Genomic DNA, 21,746 nt, shown 5'->3' with positions numbered 1-21,746 from the left:
TCCATGCGCTCGTACCAGGTATTGAACTTCGCTGGATTATTGAAATGTAATAGCATACACAAACATTAAAAACAGGTGTTATTCCGATGTAAACGTTTGAAGCGGCCTTTGCTATAATGTTCAGGGAACAAATGATTCTATTCAGCGCTTTTTTCTCCGAGCTTTTCACCGTCATTGCCTTTATGGAACCATATATATACGACGCTACGTGGGCCGGACACTTTTTCCAGAAGATATTTTCTACTTCTACGTACATCAGTCTAACAGTAAGGAGTACCACTATCATTTTCAATCCTTATTAGTCGATTACCGAGTATATGTCTAGCGAGATCAAAGGGCTTAGATTACAATTACCGTATGCATGCCAGAATACCAGGCGCATTGTAAGCTTTGACCATTGTGCTTTGGATAAGTAATGTTTCCTAGATCAGCAGAAGGGAAAAATTTCAACATTCAAATTTCTGTAAATTTCATACACGCAATAAATACCTTATGTGTCCTTTCATGGCTGCAAGATGGAGTGCCGTCAAGCCGGAGCAGTTCGCCAGAAACCCCATCTGTCGCGGATACCTGCAGAGTACCTGCATAGCTTCCGTCTTTCCATATTCTGCCGCGTAATGCAAGGGAGTATTCCTATTGCTGTCAAGGAAGTTGCTTGCATTATGATTACTTTCTTTAATTTGATTCATCAAAACCTGTGAAATAAAATACAAAGTAGATCGATTTATATATTTCTATAAATTCGTCAGTCACTGGAAGAAAACGAAACTTACAAGGGGCAAAGCCTACGTTTTGTCAGTGTCCACACTGGCCTCAGCAGGGCAAACTACGCTGTTCGACGGCAGCCTCGCAGAATCTCGTGAGAAGACTAGAGGGATGATATTAACGGCTCGGTCCCAGGCGTGTGATACGTTGAAACGCAGTCCTCCGTAACGTTTGAGGGAGGGGGACTCCCGTCTTTCGCAGATGGCTTCCTTCACCCCTCTCTCGAACCTACATTCCTCCTTGTCGAGAATGACAACATCCTTGTTGTCAAATGAATGTCCTGTCTGAAGACCGCGGAGTCATATCCGCTATTACTGGCACGGCAGTGTTGTCCCATGCGTTTATGGAGTGGCTGCATCGTTTCACCAATGTATTGTTCGTTACACTCTACGTTGCTACACTATATACCGTAGATCACATTACGGGTCTTAGTTCTGGGGAGTTTGTCCTTGGGATGGACCATCTTTTGGCGAAGGGTGCTACCCGGCTTGAACGTCACAGAAAATCCCTTGGCATCGAGGATTCTCTTGAGTTTTTCCGACAACCCGGCAACATAGGGGATCGTGACCGGAGAACCGCTGCCTGGAAGTTGTCCTTTTCCAGATGCCACCTATGTGGTATTGGAGGGTCGGATGGCCTTTTGAAAAGTACAATCCTCGTAGCCACGTTGGTGGAGAGCCTGCCGCAAATGTTCATGCGCTCGTGTCCTGTCCTGTCCTGCGTCACCACCGTGTCCTTATCACACCAAGTTTGCGAATTAGCGGGTGGTGCGAGTCGAATGCCAAGGTCTGATCGACAAGAGTGTGCTTCCTATACACTGATACGTGGAGGTGCCCATCACCAATAGCCCTCACGGCACTGTCCAGAAACGGTAAGCGACCATCGTTAGCCTCCTCCTGTGTGAATTTGATGTTTTGATCCACAAAGTTTATGTGATCGAAGAAATCTCCCAGTTCAGTTTTTGGTACTATCACGAACGTTCATCAACATATCTGAGCCAAAGGTCTGAGCCTTGGCCGGCGAAGGAGGCAAGTGCTTTCTGCTCAAACTTCTCCATGTAAAGGTTCACCACTATGGGAGATAGAGGTTAGCCCATGGCACATCCATGTTTCTGGGAATAGTAGTTTCCGTTGCACACGAAGTAGGTGGTGTCCAGGCACAGGCTGAGTGGTTCAAATATTATCTGAACCACTGATAACGTGGTCCTGTCTGGCAGGGTGGGGTCGCCCTCAAGATATTCACGAACGACCTCAACTGCGCCCTCCGGGGGGATACACGTAAAGAGCGCCTTCACATAAATGGAAGTGATAGTCCGACTGGAATCCAATCGAATATCCCTGATCCTTTTGACAAAGTCCTGGATGTTCTTGACAAGGTGCTCTGACGTTCCCACAAGTGGTCTTATGTTTGGCAAGCGCATAAGTGACCGAGCCAATGCTGCTCACAATAGGTCGTCAGGGTATCTGCGGTTTGCGGATCTTCGGTAATCCATAAAACCTCGGTGGCGTCTCACTATTGGTGCTCAGTTTTGTGGTAAAGCGGCTTATCAATAGCGCCTGTCTTCCGGTAGTTACCAAGGGTTTGGTATACGTTTTGGTGTCCGACTCCGTTTAGTCCAACACCACCGTACATCTACCCTTATCCGCCGGCAAAATAATCACCTCTTCACACTTATTTACTGAGGATGTCGAGAGCTTCCCTTTCTTCCTTAATAGTGATATTGGGCTTCGGGGGTTCCGAGTTCGTGATCGCCTTGGCAACATCGTAACGTAAAACTTTCGCGTCCGACAAACGAAGTGCACTGTGGTTGATTGCACTCTTCGTTGCAGTGATCACTTCCGCAAAGGGCAATTTTGACGGCGTGATCGCAAAGCTCAGGCCCCTTTTCAACACACTGGTCTCACTAGCACTAAGCTGTCGTTTACTCACATTCTAGACCCATCTTTCAGAGTTGTTGGTCGTAAATACCATTCCTCGCGTCTTCTCACGAGATTCTACGAGACTGCCGTGGAGTTTGCCCTGATGAGGCCTGTGTGGACACTGGTGATATATAGGTTTTGCCCGCTGTAAAGTTTCGTTTTTTCCAGTAACTGACCAATCTATAGAAATATCTACGAAACTTGGATAGAATTCAAAGATGTAGTTTGAATCCTAAATGTACAAAAGTGACAGACATATTCGAAAATACCTCGTATCATAAACCTGATCTAACAAGACTGATTCGGAGATATTACAAGTGGGTTGCGTGAAAAGGCAAAAAGAAAAGTCAGAGTGGACGTCTGTCTCACCTCAACGGTTTTCGTATCGTTCTTTAGAGTGGCAAAATGTAATGCCGACCTTCCTTTTGAATCTGTTGCTAGGATATTGGCTCCTTTTTGCAGCAGGGTTTTCACTGTTTGATAATGACCACATTTGGCAGCAATCAACAATGACCAATGTCCATTTTTGTTCCTTTTCTCTATATCAGCGCCTCTGGAATTGTATGGGATTATTATTCGAAATTATAGTAATAGAACAGTGGCACATATCATATATCTTGAGTTCTTGTGGTGAGTTGATCATAAATATTAGCTCCCTTCCTTCTTTCTTATGTATTCGTTACAATATAGAGTCCTACTTCAGGCTTGGCTTGAGGAAAACGAAATCTTAATTCCTTGTGCGAGAACTAATTATGCCAAAGTCAGGGTCGCCGACCATCGTGTTGATCACTAGTAATTAAAGACGATGTGGAATCGTTCTCTTGTTTAGCACATTAAACGGGGTTCTAACAGCAATACAAAGTATAGTGCCCGATGATTAGTCGTACAGCATTGCAGCGTGAACAATAAGGAACAACTTAGTGTTTGGGCATTGAGGCAACATTTCATGCATGTGTGAGTTGCATTGGTTTTTCATGATCAAGCCAGGGACTGAAACGACTCGATCAACAGGCACAGGTGATTTAAAAAACAACGTGAAATTAATGGTAGCTGATTCCCTGAAGTTGGTCGTATATAAGTATTTCTGATTTGAAGGAAACCTGTAGCGAAAAGATTATAAAAATGGGGAGTTTTAAAGGTCACCTGCTAAAAACGTAGGGAAAAAAATAGGGCATAAGATGACAAACACAGTGGTGAAAACCGCACAAATATCGAACTACCCATCTTCAAGTTATGCCAGGTATTAAATTCAAACATTCCAGGTGGTGTAGGAAGAACAAACGGATGATTTACATTGTGTTGTATACTGAAATAAAGTTTTTTTAAATTGTACATTAACATGGTTACTAAAAGCTTATACCTGTGGCAAGGTAATTAGAATATGAGCATGGAACTATCAAAACTTTATTTCAATACAGCACAATGTGCGTCATCAATTTCTTCTTCCTGCACCACCTGGAATGTTTGAATTATATTCTGCTATAACTTTAAGATGAGCAGCTTGATTTTTATGCGGGTTTCAAACCTGGGTTCCTTATGTCATGCCCAATTATTTATATCCCACGTTAAAATTTTAATGAAAGCGTTTCAGGTCACCTTTAAACGGCCCAGTAACGACCTAAGGCGGGAATAAGTTCCTATTCATAACCCAGTTTCGAGGACACCAGACGATGGCACAGTACTAAATTTTATGTTTTGTCTCATGGATATACCATCACCATTTATCATTCATTGTATACCACAATCTAAATCAGACCATCAACCAAGATCCCGGCTGACGTCAAGCACTCGATTGTATTTTTGTTCGTATTTTATTCATACCGATGCTTACGCTCCTTGTCTGCATCATGGCAGGACATCTTTAAGTCCTACAAAAATGTCTTTGATAAATGCCTCAATCTCGTAGAGTTCCTGGTGAAACATACTTCAACACTGTTCTAGTGCCAAGAACGGAGATTAACAATCATGCAATCCGCTAGATCGCAGTACATTGACGTACAGGGAAATGCACAGGAGAAAAGAACTGCGTGATGATAAAGCAAATGAATTCTTTTTTCCAACAAATTGCTTTCATTTTTCATCAAGAGGGTGTTCTTTTATTTTACGAGTTAAAACCCTTGGCTTTCGCAAGCATTATATTTGCTCTAAAGCCCACTGTGTGACCACTGCTGTATTTGTAAGAACGTGAGTGGTCATTCTATTATGTTAACCAAAATGACATTTTATAGATGCTCTACTTAAATTATTTGTAATGAACTTCGGTTTGCGAGTTCTTACCATGATTGAGGAGCATACAAACCTATATCATGCAGAAGGCCATACAGTCCACTCTAGTTTCGTTTGTCAAACCAACGGTATAAACCACGCGGACTTGTCAACTCGACATCCCCGCTCGAGAAATAAAATAACTAGAGTTGATTTAGCCCGTTCCGCAGTAAACAGTCTTTTACATTTTTCCCACAGTTAAGGTTGCCCAGATTTCCTTCCAAGGGAGACTTACCGATCGATCAGGGCCGCACAAACGCCTGAATGACCATTCGCAGCTGCTAGGTACAGAGGCGCCTCGCCAAGTTCATCTGCACCGTCTACGTCAACTCCCAAGTCGAGCAAGGCGCAAATACAACTTGTAGCACCAGTGGCGGATATATAGAGAAAAAGTGTGTCCCTATACTGCTTGTTGGACATCAACTTAAGGTCAGCACCTGAAAGCAATGAAGAATGAGCCAGCTGTAATGCCAAGAGCCGAATATGCCAGTACGCATCTCCCACGGTAAGAAAATGTACATAGGTGCAGGCGGAGTCATCGAAATTATATTGTGAGAAATCAACTAAATGAGGAGTTCTAGAGATCTTGCCAACACATGTTAAACCCTGGTCACAGGATTCATGTGCCACTGTGTATCCTTCGACTACTTAGCGTGCTGTTTATCAGTCAATGATTTTCCAGAAAAACTCAAATTCCATGACACTTGTGCTTTTCTGCCTTACTGTTTAGGGGTTTTCATTTGCAGGTATCTGTACATGTATGTATATAATGGACAACTGGAAGTGATTTTGATTTTTATAACTACAGAGTAGCGTTTCAACTCTATAAATTCTATGATTGTCGTGCAAAGTGACGATGGTATTAGTGCCATCTGTTGACTGACAAGTCGTCATCACAAGTCTGACATTTCCAACACAAAAAGCACAGAAACGAAAAGATAAATGACTTGTTGAGAAAAGAATTATGCATCTTTGGTTGCGTTATCGAGTTTTAGCCAAACCCAGTGCGGAACGGGCAATTGATACCGTCATTGATTCCGTCACTTAGCCTGATAAACGGCAGTGGCGTAGTTTCGCTGTTAGGTGTCGCGTATTAATCAGAATATTCATTATCTCATTGAAGACCTCAAACTCTGCACGTACCCTCTTCAGTGCATCTCACAGCTACTTCAGCATGATTGTTCTCTATGGCCAATTGCAATGGTGTCCTATTTTTGCGGTCCAAAAGGTTTAGCAGCTGAAGAGTAACACATCATTTTATCAAATAGAGTTCGGAACTACAGAATCGCCAACAAAATTGCCATGTCGGAACCTTTGATTGAAGTTTCAGAATAGGAAGCAAACGACCTCTTCTGTTACTCCTTTCGACACACAGTCATGATTGGCTGTGATACTTCAAGAAATGTAGAGTGGAATCCGAGGTCGAACATCCAGATGAAGATTCGTTAAAGATCTCAGTTTCGTTTACATGTGCATGTTCATTCGTAACAACATTAGGGTTGCTATCAAAAGTAGATTAAAATATTGCAAAATCTATGCAATGAGAATAATTTTTATACATGTACCTCGGATTTGTTCACATTCGTCAGCCTCTTTTCCGCTTGAAGAATCATGTCAATGATTTCAACTCGTCCATATTGACAAGCTAGATGCAAGCTTGGTTCAGGGTGCAAGGCATCATCCGCCAGGTTGTGGGCGGGCTCGTCAGCCGACGGATTCTTATTGTTGTCACTTTCCTCGTGGCCCGTGTACACATTGAGCTCTTGAAGTGTCGTGGCGGCCTGGATAATCAATTTGGCCATATCGACATGATTCCTCTCTATTGCCAAATTGAGTGGAGTTCTGTTCTTTTTGTCCTTATCCTAAAGAAGACACGAAATTTTCGTTGACATGAAGGTATTTGGGAATACATGCCTGGGCGGTATGCACCAAGATTTTGGTTTTGAAACATGATTTTCACAGACACAGTGGGATTAGGTTTGAGCGCAAATTCGGCTCATTATCTTCTGATAATATTTGGGTGATTTGCGCTTCAGGTGGAAAACCAGGTGATTCGGAAAAACCGACGTTGTCGGGGACTGTCACCCTATCAATTACATTCACATGAGACCCGTGAAGGCGGTGCATACAGTATGACACCACTGGGGCGTTTTTACTTTTCTGACAAATTTAATTAGTACAACTGTATCGAAATGTCCTTCCCAAACCCAAGACAAAAACATAAAATGATATCGAGGCAGTGATACACATCGGGTATTGTCGGGCTTGGGATCTTATTGGTGAGTGGATCCAGTTTATACATGACCCTGTAATGAACTCGTATTATGGGCTCGCCCAGTGTATGCGGTAATCATGCCTCAAAGCGAAAATCGCGTTGAAAACAGTTCAAGTGTGCGTTGTACTGACAAATGATTGCAACCCATAACGTAAGGTATGCAATAAAATCATGACTAATAAAACTATAATTTTCATATCTGTTTTGTATTAAAACTACTGGGAGAGAATTATCAAAAAAATGGCTTTCATGTGAGTGTTCTTTAAAGTATACTGAATTTTATAATCACCGTTAGGAAGCATAAATGGTGCGGAGGCTTAGAGGACTCGTGCAAGAGAATATTCGCAGCTCCCCCATTTTCGTAAGCACATGCGATGTGGAGTAGATTTGAGTCATCTTCATCTCGTATGTCTAACCTCGCCCCTTCTTCCAGTAAATATCTGATTACACCTTTAGACTGAAACGAGAAGCGGTAATACCTAGAGACACAACCTTCAAATATAGTCAAGCCTGTGCCGAACACTATTGGTCATGCCTATTATAGTGTTACCGCCCAATAATATGGCCCAGAGTGAAAGTAAAAATCAATGTCCCGAACAAGGACAAACTCGGACATCCTGTACAACCCCTGTTATTCCATGCACTTTTATGAACACATTATCATAATAAACTTCAATCCACAGAACAAATATGCTCCTCGTATCATGACCACCTTAGCCTACCAATCAGGCACCAATCTAACAACAAGGACAGACCATGAAAGGAAGAAACCACCTAACTCGCAAAATACACAGCCGAGACGACCCCCCGCCCCCTCGTCATGACAATCGCCTACCAACGCGTCACCCGAGTAGTCCCAACAGGAACGCGACAACAACACTCGAAACGACATGTCACGCCCCCCAACAACGTGCTCGCCACTGGTAATGCCAGATAACGCTAATGAAAGTGTTGAGAAATGGCAGGCTCACAAAACTATGACATTAGTTTTCCTGATAAAACATAAAATGAGTTTAATATTTGAAGAAAAAGAATGTACAGGTAATCTTGTCAAAGATTGGTAAACTGGTTGTTTGCAGTTGGTCAACTGCTGGTGACGAATATTATTTTATGCTGTCTCCCAGCCATATTTCTCAGTTTACGTACCCAGTTGGTCAGTTGACTAAGTTAGTTTGGCAGATCCAGCTAAATTAATCCGCTTGTATGTTACCATGGCTCGTCGAACCTGGTCAGTTAATCCACATCAACAAATAATTTGCTTGGTAAGCACCAACAACTCACTTGCATGGTAAGCTTTGAATTGCGCTCACTGCTGTACAGACGACGATCTGGGGTGGATCGTTTACTTCAGAATTGTCTTCTGTGCAATAATATTTCCTTCGCATACGAATGTTAAACAGTCAAAGAGGTTTACACAACAAATTCCCCCTGGTGGCCGCTAATCGGACTGACCACCCAACATGCGGAGCTGGCCTGTCGAGGGAAGGGCGAACTTTTTTAATATAATGTGTGGCAAACTGTAGTTCATCTGGTAATAAGGTTCCTCAACCAGTAATTGCATCAGAGGGAAATGCACTTCTGGTTTGTCCAGTCTCGATAGCAAGCAACACTAAATTTTGCATGGACTGATTTTGAACTTTAAAGGGCAGATGAGAGGATAGGTGCTTTGTGGTAGGTAATAGCTTTAGATGAAAACCAGAAAGGCATTTTAAGATGAAACATAACAGTACGATTGATGGTAGAAGAAGGAGCGCCAATTCAACACATGTCGAACTAGGTTGTCCTGATATTGTTGTTTTTTCACGTGCACTTTTGTATTGACTATTTTCTCGTAGCATTTATGAAATATTGCTTTGATGATTTTGAGTTTGACGTTTTTCAGCACATTCCATATTTCAACTCTTAGCAAACCATTTACTCCCATGTCCATTAATCATGTGACCCGAACATTGACCAATCCGATAGATCAGGTGACCAACCTACCCGGATAATAAGTTGGCCCAGCCAATTGGCCCGTTGACCAACCTTGTAAGTCAAGTCGACCAAGACATTTGGTCAGTTAACAACTGAACTTATCGCTTGACCAATTGCCTAGTCAAAACGACATTGGTAATAAACCAGCGTGAATTGGTTACATAGACCAACTTATGCTTGCAGTGTTTAGTTTTTCAAAGAATCGAATAAAGGAAGAATCTTCGATCAGTCGACTTGTTCCCAATACAAACCTTTCTTTGCTTTTTGCACCTAACAGCGTGAATAAGGGCTTTTGATAGATCGAAGTCTGAATTGGCGACAACTGCAAAAGAAGTCATGAAAAAATTGTAAGGTTTATGTTTTAGTTGTCACAAAAGTTTGTTTACATGCCTGTTTACTCTGAAAGCACATCAGAACTGGACCATCCTCCTTTGTACTCTTCAGAAAAAAAGCGACAACCTTGCGGCGTACTCTCTCACCGAGGTCGTGATAGTTAACAAAATCATGTTGGTAATAAAGATACGCTCAATGTACATAATAGATAAAACAGGTCTAACTCTCGCAAGAACTGGTGTTATATTAGACTTGGGATGGCTTATTATGATGACATCAGCGATTTGGCGAATACTAAGGGATATATTCCTATTTTACCCGTTCTCTGGCACTCGCAAGGCAGTCTTTCAACATCTACCGTAGCATATTCCAATCTATATTTCGCAGAGATACGATATGTGGTGATAGGATATTTAACAAAGACATTGAAAAGAAAATTATTATTTGCCCACTTTAGCTAAAACATAAAATCTTCATCGCGTAAAAATTGTGCACTATTCTGATTTTTAAGCTCAGGATTATCGACTAAATTTCTTGCACTCTGAGAAATAATGGTTTTGCGGCTTTTGACAGCCAACACAAAATATGCACCCCCTGGAGGTTTTTCGGCAAAATGAAAAGCCCTTAATTGTTTTTAGATTCTGAAGAAACTCTTAAGGGTTTTTTTCATTTGACTAAAATACCTCTACGGTGTGCATTGTAAACGAATACGCAGGGGCTAAATGGCATCTTTACCAAAACTATATTTTGGTGGTGACGGCAACAACCATGCTGATTCTCCTTTTGGTAATTAGCAATTTTATGGATAATGGAATGTAAGTTGAAGAAATTCAGGCTCAAGTAACCCAGACCAGTACGTTGATAGTCATAGACATTAGATGTTGCGATCTAAGACACTTGCTATTTGCACGTTGTTTAAGAATTGCTTACCAGTATTCCTCATAGATCCAAAACTCTCAACCAAGAGCTTTACGACGCTCAGATTCCCAGCACCGGTCGCTTTCAGCAACAAAGGAATATCTCGGTCATTCAGGGGGCGACAGAGGAAGATCAACTGACCATATGTCAGGCCCTTTTGAACAAGTGTGATGAATTCTTTTCCATCCCCCCAATCTACATTCTGTAAGAAACGGCACATAAAGAAACAGGTTTTTTTTAAATCATGCTAATACACTGAAAAAACAAAGTACCTTATCGTAATGTTTCTTTATAACAATGTTTTTTTCAATGGATAGATCCCATAATTTCGGTCATGAAACAGTAGGCTTGTTTTCCAATACAATTTTCGTTCGAAGCCACTGTAAGCCATTACTTTTTGTGGCGGTCCACACGTAATTTATGGGTAAGGGAATTCGAATGGAGAAGGGGGATATAGAGAATACCGTTTGCAGGTCCCTTTTCATCTCCCATGTGAATTGGTGACTAGCCGTTGCTGGTTCCTGGAAATGAGACAGATTTTACAGAGACGACTTTTACTGCGCTGTATTATAATAATATAATAAAGAAAACATTATAGTTCTGCGGCGTCTTTCCGTGGTATACCACGCTCAAGGCACCACCGAACCATTGGCCCGTTCGAATAGAAATGTCTTCAACTCTGCCTTGAATATGTCAATATCAGTTTCTCTTCGCAACGAACATGGCAACGCGTTCCATTGTCTTGGACCACAGATGGAAAAGCTGCGTTCCCCATATGCAGTCCTTGTGCGATTCACCCTCAGAGAATTCTCCGACCCAGTCCGTGTGCACCGCGGGAGGTAAGGTTTGGCTCCAGCAGTCCTTTCAGTTAAACGGGCCCCGAGCCATGCACACACTTATGAACAGTCAGAAATAGTTTGTACTCAATCCTGGCTTTCACATGGCTTTCACAGGAAGCCAGTGTAACTCTTTGAGCACTGGTGTTATGCGATCATACTCAGAAAAATTAAGAAGAAAACCATTTAACTGTGAACTTATGAATAATGTAAGGTAAAATGGGGTACTTGTAGCCCCTTTTTCACCTATAACTTTGGTTTCGCAAGAGATTTCCCGGCAGGTTCACTTAAACCGGCCTGCATCTTATAGTTGCACCTCTTCCAATTTTACAACCTGTAATTCTGAGCCCTTAATCTAAAACTATGCCTCTGAGAGACAATACAAATACCCCTGGGCCTTGGGGTATTTGTAACACCTGACTAAAAGTTAAAATTTCATGTATGAGAACATTTTGTTCACTGGTTTATGGTCTTTATTTGTAATAGGTCTGTCTCATAACAGAACGTAAGGGACGGACGGGAACCAAAATCAACGTCCATGGACGCGTAGTAGGATTAATCTAATAGGTCTGTCTCATAACAGAACGTAAGGGACGGGCGGGAACCAAAATCAACGTCCATGGACGCGTGGTAGGATTAATCTAATAGGCCTTCACATGTCACGTGGAGTACGTTTGCGTTCCAAGTTCTGAATGGAGGCCGGCCATATAACAATGATCTTTGCACTGAATAATTGCATTCAATGGCAATAGACCGCCCATATGGGAAGGTTCATGTAATTTTCCTTTATTATGCGTCTAGCCTTATCCCTGTGGTGACATGATTAGACACGCATTGAAAATGGTCAATAAAATATCATTCCTTTGTCCAAAATTAAATTGATTATTGATAACATTTAATTGCCATGTGTTGGCCAGCAGTCGCTTGGCCTCACGCTACTTTCACCATGGAGAGAATTAGGATGTTTTTGTTCGCTGCTCCGCCGCCCATACCACCGCCACCAGTTTTGCTTACACCAGCATTTCATAATTTAGAAGTGCGTCCGCCTCCGTTGCCTCAAAGACTTGATGAAGTTCTCACCAATCAACCAAATGGTCCATACGGTGGTAACGACGTCTTTACCAGGATTAGAAACCACCAGATGGACTTTTGGTATCTATCAGGTGAGACAGTGGCCTCTTTCCAGTACCTCGTAGAGGACATTACGCCCCTTCTGGAAAACAGGCCAGGACGGTACCGAGATCATTTGCTGTCGGTGGAGAACCGTTTACTACTTTTTTTCTATTGGATCAAGAAATATCCGGACATTGTTGCGATGAGTGCAATGTTTGATATCAGCAAGCAATCTGCTTGCAGGGAACTTTATTTTATGACAGATGTTTTGTGGACTTATTTTCAAGACGGTATAACATGGCCGACCGATGAAGAGTGGGAACAACTGCGGGGCAACTGGGATACTATTCCAGATGCTGTTGGGGCGATAGATGGAACGGTACACGCAATCGAGATCCCAGAGACTGAGGATCCCCCGCACCTGTTCTACAGTGGCCATGTCCAGAAATATTGTATCAGCACTCAGGTCATTATCGACAATCGTGGAATGAGTTGTGCTCCCCTTGAATAATCGGTATATGGAAGTGGCCCCTTTGTTACTGTGCTACTGTTGTGTGGGGTGCGGGTGCGTTTGTGGAGGGAGGTATACGATACATGTACTAACTCAGCAATTTCTCTTGCAATAACTTCTCTTATCCTTCGTCTGAGTTGTTTTGCGGTTCGCCTAGCGGATAATGCCCTTGTGCGTTCCGGCAAACGGTTGACATTTTGCCGGATGTGACCTAGAATGCGAACATTATTATTTCTACGTCGCTGGTACCCTTCCCGGAGAAGGGCCATCTCCTCCATGCCAACAAGCACTCTATCACACATGACCGTTCGTTCACTTCGACAACACTGTACTAAAAACCGCGCTAAAACTAGACCAATATCATAGTCATAACTTGTTACTGTTACTCAGCCACAGTCCAACAATGGACCGGTTTCTTTTGCATAGTAACTGCTTAGATAGTAAAAAGACACTCAATTTGGTTAATACGAGCCAACCAGGCTTTTAGCAATAATTGACCGCTTGTCTATAACAAGGCCTATTCGGTAACGTCGGTAACATCGATTTCCCTTCATTGACAGTTAACCAATGCACGTTGTCAAAAAGCTATTGTATGTATAGGTGGGCGTTCCTAATGTGCTTTGGTGACCACCAATCAGAAGAACGACCTTACGTATGTATTCATCACAGCAGCGCAGCCCTGGTGGTAATGCTCGTGTAACCAATAGCATCAAAGTTAACAAGCATGGTACGTTGAATTAGGTACTTCTTAGGTTCCCGTCTGTCCCTAACGTTCTATCATGAGACAGACCTAATAGGCCTTCACATGTCACGTAGAGTACGTTTGCGTTCCAAGTTCTGAATGGAGGCCGGCCATATAACAATGATCTTTGCACTGAATAATTGCATTCAATGGCAATAGACCGCCCATATGGGAAGGTTCATGTAATTTTCCTTTATTATGCGTATAGCCTTATCCCTGTGGTGACATGATTAGACACGCATTGAAAATGGTCAATAAAATATCATTCCTTTGTCAGAAATTGAATTGATTATTGATAACATTTAATTGCCATGGTTTGTGTTGGCCAGCAGTCGCTTGGCCTCACACTACTTTCACCATGGAGAGAATTAGGATGTTTTTGTTCGCTGCTCCGCCGCCCATACCACCGCCACCAGTTTTGCTCACACCAGCATTTCATAATTTAGAAGTGCGTCCGCCTCCGTTGCCTCCAAGACTTGATGAAGTTCTCACCAATCAACCAAATGGTCCATACGGTGGTAACGACGTCTTTACCAGGATTAGAAACCACCACATGGACTTTTGGTATCTATCAGGTGAGACAGTGGCCTCTTTCCAGCACCTCGTAGAGGACATTACGCCCCTTCTGGAAAACAGGCCAGGACGGTACCGAGATCATTTGCTGTCGGTGGAGAACCGTTTACTACTTTTTTTCTATTGGATCAAGAAATATCCGGACATTGTTGCGATGAGTGCAATGTTTGATATCAGCAAGCAGTCTGTTTGCAGGGAACTTTATTTTATGACAGATGTTTTGTGGACTTATTTTCAAGACGGTATAACATGGCCGACCGATGAAGAGTGGGAACAACTGCGGGGCAACTGGGATACTATTCCAGATGCTGTTGGGGCGATAGATGGAACGGTACACGCAATCGAGATCCCAAAGTCTGAGGATCCCCACCTTATCATAGTCATAACTTGTTACTGTTACTCAGCCACAGTCCAACAATGAACCGCTTTCTTTTGCATAGTAACTACTTAGATAAAAAAAAACACTCAATTTGGTTAATACGAGCCAACCAGGCTTTTATCAATAATTGACCGCTTGTCTATAACAAGGCCTATTCGGTAACATCGGTAACATCGATTTCCCTTCATTGACAGTTAACCAACGCACGTTGTCAAAAAGCTATTGTATGTATAGGTGGGCGTTCCTAATGTGCTTTGGTGACCACCAATCAGAAGAAGGACCTTACATATGTATTCATCACAGCAGCGCAGCCCTGGTGGTAATGCTCGTGTAACCAATAGCATCAAAGTTAACAAGCATGGTACGTTGAATTAGGTACTTCTTAGGTTCCCGTCTGTCCCTAACGTTCTATAATGAGACAGACCTAATAAAACTTTCAATATCATTCCAATCTAATGTTGACTACGAGGTTTTGCTGGTATCAAAACATACACAAATGGTATTTATTGAACATGCACGTGATATTCGATGCAATCACTCACCAACAATTCAAACAATAATGTCGCAAATCAGACTGATTTCAAACTGGTGTGAAACACAAAGTTCTGTTTACCACTCTCTTATACCTTGTGTCAGACAAGAGCTCGTGATATTCTAAGTTGACTGACGGTCTTTTCATGCGCCACGAAAACTGTAGTTTCAAGTATGGGTCATGTATCAACCACAACTATAGCTTGCATCACTCGATGGTAATGCAATGATATATCCTGCTATCTAGCCAATGGTGTTGGGGCTTTAACTAGAAACACCAGTAACTTTGAAAATATTTTATTTTTAAATATATAGATAAAATAGAATAAAACCCCAAAAGTATTATGGTTGATATATAAACTGTTAACATTATATCCAAATCAGATAGTTTTATGATCAAATAATATAATTCAGGTATAAGAATGAAGAAACCTATCATCATCATGATTTATGAAAGATATATCGAGCTATTTATTGGGGCTATATCCCAACCAACGGGCTACAAATACTCCGATGGTACCTTGAACAGAACAGTGTCTCTGAAAGATTTGCTTTTAATATTGACATAAAATACCGCAAACAACATTCTCTACACTCAATACTGATCACCTGAACTAAGTTTCGAATATACCAATGCTCTATAAGTGTGGAAAATTCCTACCTGCAAAAAGTTCGATCCCAACTTTTTTTGTGCATGTGCCTGATTTTTTTTACATCTTATAGCCAAAGCCTTTACACAACATGTTGCATAATCCAAAACTATTTATGTTGTGACACTCCAGAGGCACCTCTTTCATATCCATGCTTGGGTTGGCTGAAGAATTCCATGGTTACCGGATGATGAATCAAAAATATTGCCAGGGGCTACAATTAGACCGAGGCTACAAATACCCCTTTTACCTTATTTGATCATATTCCCAGCGTAAGTTTTAGTTTATGCGTTTAAAGAAAAATTATACAAAAAGTTGAGAATACTTGGTCATATGGCACGTCATAAATCAAAACTGTTGATGTGATAATGTGTTGAATACATGTTTCTATTGCTCAAGTAAAATTAGATCATTGCTCTCTTTCAAATAAGAGAGTTTTGTATACATTATTGACTTATTAGTACAGTATCTGTATACCTCTATTTAAGGAATTGAACCCTCGGCTTCGGACCTTGGTTGAGTTACCAAGACACTCGAGGGTGGAGCTAAAATACAGTCCAAACCCGAGCCGACAGGCGAGGGTTTGGACGAAATTTTAGCTCCACCCGAGAGTGTCTTGGTAACTCAACCAAGGTCCGAAGCCGAGGGTTCAATTTCTATTCTAAAATACCTCAAACTTAAAAAGATAGGCCACGAAATAACTTGAATATGTGCGAATTTGGCAAATTCCATCCATCGCCTGCCCGGAGCGCCGGTAGCGCCGTTGTTTACATTATGTTACGGCAGCGCGTATAGGAAGTCCGGATCGGCTCGCTCAAGTGACGCTAAAATCCGCGCAAATGGGCTATTTGGAGCGTTTTTCTCAGCAAATATGTGTAGTGCTCATTAAAAAACTTAGGGTGGTTGATGCTTCCTTGGCTGATTTGTGTTTGAAGCAGTGTTTTGAGAGCCTCAAACTTCTGAAGTGAGCTGTGTGCATGGTTCCACATTTTAGTGCAACCCGAGGGAACTTTGGTAGAGCATCTTGGTTGCGTGTCCAAAACACTCCACTCTCAGAACGAGGCTTATGCATTTTCCATTTAAAAGTTGACTTTACGGTACCAAGGTATTTTAGAATTGTGAACAAAGCCTTACTTTATAAAGTCGGGGATTGTCAAGAAAATACTCACTCTTTGCTCGAAAGAAACTCCACTATTTTCTTGCCCGGTTATTCGTCTTTTTCGTACCTGACCATTTTCTTTCATCTGGTCTTCATGCCGTAGAGGACTGTCTTCCACTTTCACTCGGACTTCATCAACACGGGCGTTCTGTCCGGACAGTCCATGTAGTTTATCCATTTTACACTGGATTGCTGGGTTAGAAATCGGGAATGAACAGCCTGTTGCTAAATTAACGATGTATCTACGGGAAACTAAACTTACGTTATGAACTAAAACAAATTTATAACGTTATATATTATGGTATTGCTTCATTCTGGTTAACAGATTTTTGGTGAAACTATAGATGGTTTGCGAAAATAAATTTCGGCCATTTTGAAATGCCCTTTTCACAGGCAACCTACATTACATAGTGTATGTTTTCCATGCCATAAAAGTAACAATAGACAAGCTTATTTGAGCAATTTAATTGAAATTGTCCATGTCTTCCAATGTTCATGATATTTTGAATGCTTTTGGTGATGATTTGATTCAAAACATGACTTTTATGTCATGGTAAACTTACGCTGCCTAAGAAAAGGTCTTTTCAAAATGGCCGAAATTTATTTTTCCGCAAGCCGCCGTCTATTGAGACGAAAACACCGTTTTCGTAATTTTGGACACCAACCAAAACTGGGTAATAACAGTCGTCAATACACGCGCGTATTATGTTTCAGCTTATGAGCATGGCTACGCATGCAAAATACAACATCATTAAAATATTTAGTAAACGTAAGATTTCATATAAAAATGTCAATACGACTAGGCCTCAACTGACCAATGTGTGACCACGTACAATTTACAATTGATAACAAGTTTCTCAAAAAAATTATATTGACGAACCTCATGAAGCTGATATGAGAATCAATGGGAATTTGACGTCAGCAATCACAGGGCGTACAGGTTGACATGTTAGATCTGGTAGGTCCTCATCTTTCACCGATAACCCTCAGTACAAAATGTAGGCTGTGCTCTAACCTCGACTTTCACTCCGCGCGTGTGTCTACAGAACGAGCATTGAAATGTGCCGCAAATTATAATCTATTTACTGAAATTGGGCTGTCATGTTGTAAAGTTACGTGTGTAGTATAAGTTGCATAATTTTGGTTCGGTAACCGGCATTGCGAGTCTTGCTGTTGCAACAAAGTAACCAGAAAATTACATGGATATCCAGCAGATTTTTACACGGCCACTGTATTGATTGGAGTGTGTAATTGAGTACCATTGGTAACACAAATCAGTGTAATGCTGTGGATTGTGAGAGGGATAAACCATTTTGAAGACTGATACATCAACTTTGTATTGAGTTATTCAGAAAAAAATGCCTGTATCTAGAAGGTGGACTGACAAAAAGTGCCCAAAATTTCTACACATGTCTGAACGTATTTTACATATCTCGTGTAAATTTCAACACGGATGATTTTGGAACATTTAAACAGCAACAAACTTATTCCGCTCTGTACAGCTTATTTCTTGACAAATCTGGAAGATATCTTCATATTATTATTACTTCTCAAGAAGCGCAAATAGTAAGTGAAAATACCCGGAAACAAAATGTATACGACCTATTCAGGTGACCCCCAAAATAACCATTGGGCTTTGCTGAAGTATTCTTTTAATTTTTGCGCTGACGATCCTGCACCCTAAAAGTCTTGTTTGGTTTAAGGAATTAATACCGAGCTGGCGGTCATTGGTTGTAAATCAAGACCGCTCGGGTAGACCGAAAATGCAGTCCAAAACCCGAGGCGCTTCGCCGAGGGTTTTGGACGTAATTTGAGGTCTACCCGAGCGGTCTTGATTATACAAGCAATGACCGACAGCGAGGTATTAATTTCTATTCTAAAAGGTTTCAAAATTAAACAAATTAAATACGATTTGAAAGGTATATATGTTCCGTTTTCGTCAAAGAATTATCCAGCCTGGTGTCCGGAACTCCGCCATATTGTTGCTTGTGAAGATGACGTCACGCAGCAAGGGAATTCCCAGTCTGCTAGCTCGATTTCTACCATTTCCTCGTCTTTGACCTCTTCTGAATCCTGACTGACGACCTCGAAAGAGTCCTCGGGTATCCTCCCTACTTCACAAATCCCAATATCGGGGAATACTTCAAAATCTCGTGTTCTTGATGTTGTTGCAATGTAAAGAAAAAAGCAGACGAACTTTTTCGACGGTCTCGCAGAAGTGAGACTAGGTCGTGAAGTAGACGTAATCGGGTCGTGTGACTTTTGTTCGTCGCCATTCGTATTCTTGCTGTCGTGTTAGCAGGTTCGTGTTTGTTTCGTGGCCGTTTTTTGTTCGTCTTCGTTCAGCTTTCCTGTCATGTTTCGGGATTTCCTGTAGATAGACTTCTCAGCAGTTCTTTGGAGCGCTCCAAGGTAGGCCTAGACATGTTTTAGGTGGTTTTTCCGACTTTGTTCGCTACACCTTGCGCGAGTTGTTGACGAAGTAGTTTCCCGCCATTCTCGGCCACCATTTTGAATAGATTTGTATGCCCGAGTGTGACTTGGCGGACGGATGTTTCTGCCACGTAGTTCGTTGTAAATCGTGGTTTTATTATTGATAGCACAGGCCAGTTGGACGGAATGCATGCATGTACATGATGTACGTTAGTATAGATGTTTTGTCGAGCCTTGCACTTCGTTGATGTTCGTTTTTAGTTCCGTCACTTGGGTGACCTTGACCTTTTGAGTTTTGGGTTTACCGAGTTGGTCACGTGTCTGCGTGACGTCTCTTCCTGGCTTCCTGGATTTAAAAATTAGGTCAGCTCTTCTACGCTCCGCTGTGAGCGCTTGTTTTGGGACAGTTTTCTAGGTCTGTAGGAGGGTTGGGGATTCACTGCAGTTTATCAGCTCTTAGTTGGCCTGTATGCCAATGGCCTCTAAAGACCCATACTTGTTTCTCCGCGGCTCAGAGTTTATTCAATGCCTGTGGATTTGAAACCAGAGTGCCCTTGCAGTTGACTCAGATTTGGGTTGATTGCTAAGTTCCAGGTCAAGTCAGTCATCTTTGTTAATATAATCTAAGTCAAATCGCACCAAGAAAAAAAATGTTTCATGTTTACTTGTTCTTGTGTAATTGTGGACAATTTATAGTGTTCGTATAAGTGTTAAAGCCTAAAGGCTCAAAATTTAAACAAGCCCTCAGTTTTTGAGAGAACCCTCCGCAAAGGGTATATTTGCGGCCGATTCCGCTTCGGCCTTCACGTGATTGGACTTTCAAATGAACTTAATTGTAAAGACTTTGAGTGTTGATATACGGATAGGAGTTAGTTGTGAATGGACCTTAGTACATTCGGATAGAAGCCTAGTTGAAGTCGCGTGGAGACGGGTGGATCGGATCGAGGATAACTGTAGAAGTTTGTCGAAGCGAAGCTGGTGATTGCTCCTTTGTAATTTTTTAGAACTCGCCAGTTCACTTGACATTGTTTTGTGGGGCTGAGTCGTTGCTTCTTGGTGAAAATAATTCGTCTGCTAAAATTCAGAATTTTATACCTACCCAGGCGGTCATTGGTTACGATACCAAGACCGCTCCGATCAAAACAAGGCGTAATGTATTTTGTATTAGAAACAATGATATACTGTGACTAAGGCCTTTTAGAATTCGAAGCTCAGGTCAGTACAAACCAACTTCAAAGAACTCTGACCAGTAGTTCGCACTCCAGAGCCTCAAATGATGCAGAGATAACATTTTTGAATGGGACTATAATCATACAACATGGAAACCTAACAACCCGGCCGAAAATTAATGAACAGCTATGAAGTCTGGAGTGGTTCCAGATCGTCGGTTCGATAAGAGACAAGACCACCATCGATGTTTTCAGCCTTTTAGCAGTTAAATTGTCAATGTTTGACCGCGACGCATCAAATACTGCGTGGGGTTGTGAATCTAAAATTTTGATGTGATATTCCGGACAGTCGGGCAAGTAAATGGTGAAAAGTAAACTGGTAGTTGACCACGGAAATTTTTTGATAATCGACAAATTGGACAGACATCGATATTTCCAATCTTTTCATCCAACTGGCAGAAAAATCTCAAAACACGCCCCCTATTGCCAAATTAGCAAAATTCAGAATTAATTTTTTCATCAAATATTTTCTTTATATCTGTAGACTTGTCACAGCAAATATTTTTTCAATAGCTCTCTAAATATGTACTTGATAGTTAAAAATATACTCGCGTCTAATTGATAGGTCTGGAACCTCCGACCTATAAATATTCATTGACGGTATTGTCTCATAATCAATGACCATATGATGCCCCATTATCAACTTCCTGGTTGAGATAAACATAGTGTTCATACTTGACCTACCGATGTACGCATAACGCAGTTTGTATTTACAGAGGTAAGTAGCTACAACTAATTTTGTGGCGGTTTTGCACAAAGCTCGCACTGTCGTTTTCCTTACATTTTCGTGCGTGTCATCCTCCCAAAAACATATAGCTTTGGTTTTAGCTTCCGATCTGCTATATGAAAAATGTAATCTATTTGTCTTTTTAATTGTAGAAACGTTCAGCCATTGTGTGTTATTCAGATAACTATCAGCGGTCACGTTTTCATGTACAGTCCTAACAGAAAGAAAATGTCCACACGTTTTTTAAAATATCACAGAGATAGAATAAGACAATTGAATGCGGTTTTCAGCGGAGAATGGGATATTTAGTTGGGCATGTATCTGTTGTATTTGGGCCCAGCTAATCCTGTCTCTTCGTTATGTAACAGGCAATCTTTAAAATGTCCATAAAGTTACTTTTTTATTTTACTTTAT

General features: G+C 41.5%; 1 protein-coding gene and 1 long non-coding RNA gene across 2 annotated transcripts; both read right to left on the bottom strand.

Moving 5' to 3' along the window:
* Positions 1–506: 506 nt before the first annotated feature.
* Positions 507–5,254, bottom strand: LOC135488008 (uncharacterized). The gene is made up of 3 exons (XR_010446912.1): positions 5,185–5,254; positions 3,054–3,237; positions 507–695 (listed from the first exon to the last, which is right to left on the bottom strand). It is a non-coding gene; the product is annotated as an uncharacterized LOC135488008 (long non-coding RNA).
* An 821-nt stretch (positions 5,255–6,075) lies between these two features.
* On the bottom strand, positions 6,076–17,900 carry LOC135488538 (death-associated protein kinase 1-like). The gene is made up of 8 exons (XM_064773172.1): positions 17,824–17,900; positions 16,954–17,135; positions 10,914–10,970; positions 10,462–10,651; positions 9,450–9,520; positions 7,514–7,681; positions 6,515–6,811; positions 6,076–6,186 (listed from the first exon to the last, which is right to left on the bottom strand). Exons 2-8 carry the CDS (start codon positions 17,119–17,121, stop codon positions 6,076–6,078), a joined length of 1,062 nt encoding a protein of 353 aa, XP_064629242.1. The 5' UTR covers positions 17,122–17,135; positions 17,824–17,900.
* Positions 17,901–21,746: the final 3,846 nt, after the last annotated feature.

This window comes from Lineus longissimus, chromosome 5 (assembly GCF_910592395.1).
Source record: "Lineus longissimus chromosome 5, tnLinLong1.2, whole genome shotgun sequence".
Classification (NCBI taxonomy): domain Eukaryota; kingdom Metazoa; phylum Nemertea; class Pilidiophora; order Heteronemertea; family Lineidae; genus Lineus; species Lineus longissimus.
Note: the sequence above shows the minus strand (reverse complement) of the source record. Positions and strands in the feature narration are given on the sequence as shown.

Bases quoted from the DNA above. Each gene is read 5' to 3' on its own strand.
- LOC135488538 (XM_064773172.1), bottom strand. From the start codon at position 17,121: ATGGATAAACTACATGGACTGTCCGGACAGAACGCCCGTGTTGATGAA. The intron at 10,971-16,953 runs GTGAGTATTTTC...TCTCATTTCCAG, and splicing joins GAGTTTCTTTCGAGCAAAGA to GAACCAGCAACGGCTAGTCA. The intron at 10,652-10,913 runs GTATTCTCTATA...CGTTTCTTACAG, and splicing joins TGAAAAGGGACCTGCAAACG to AATGTAGATTGGGGGGATGG.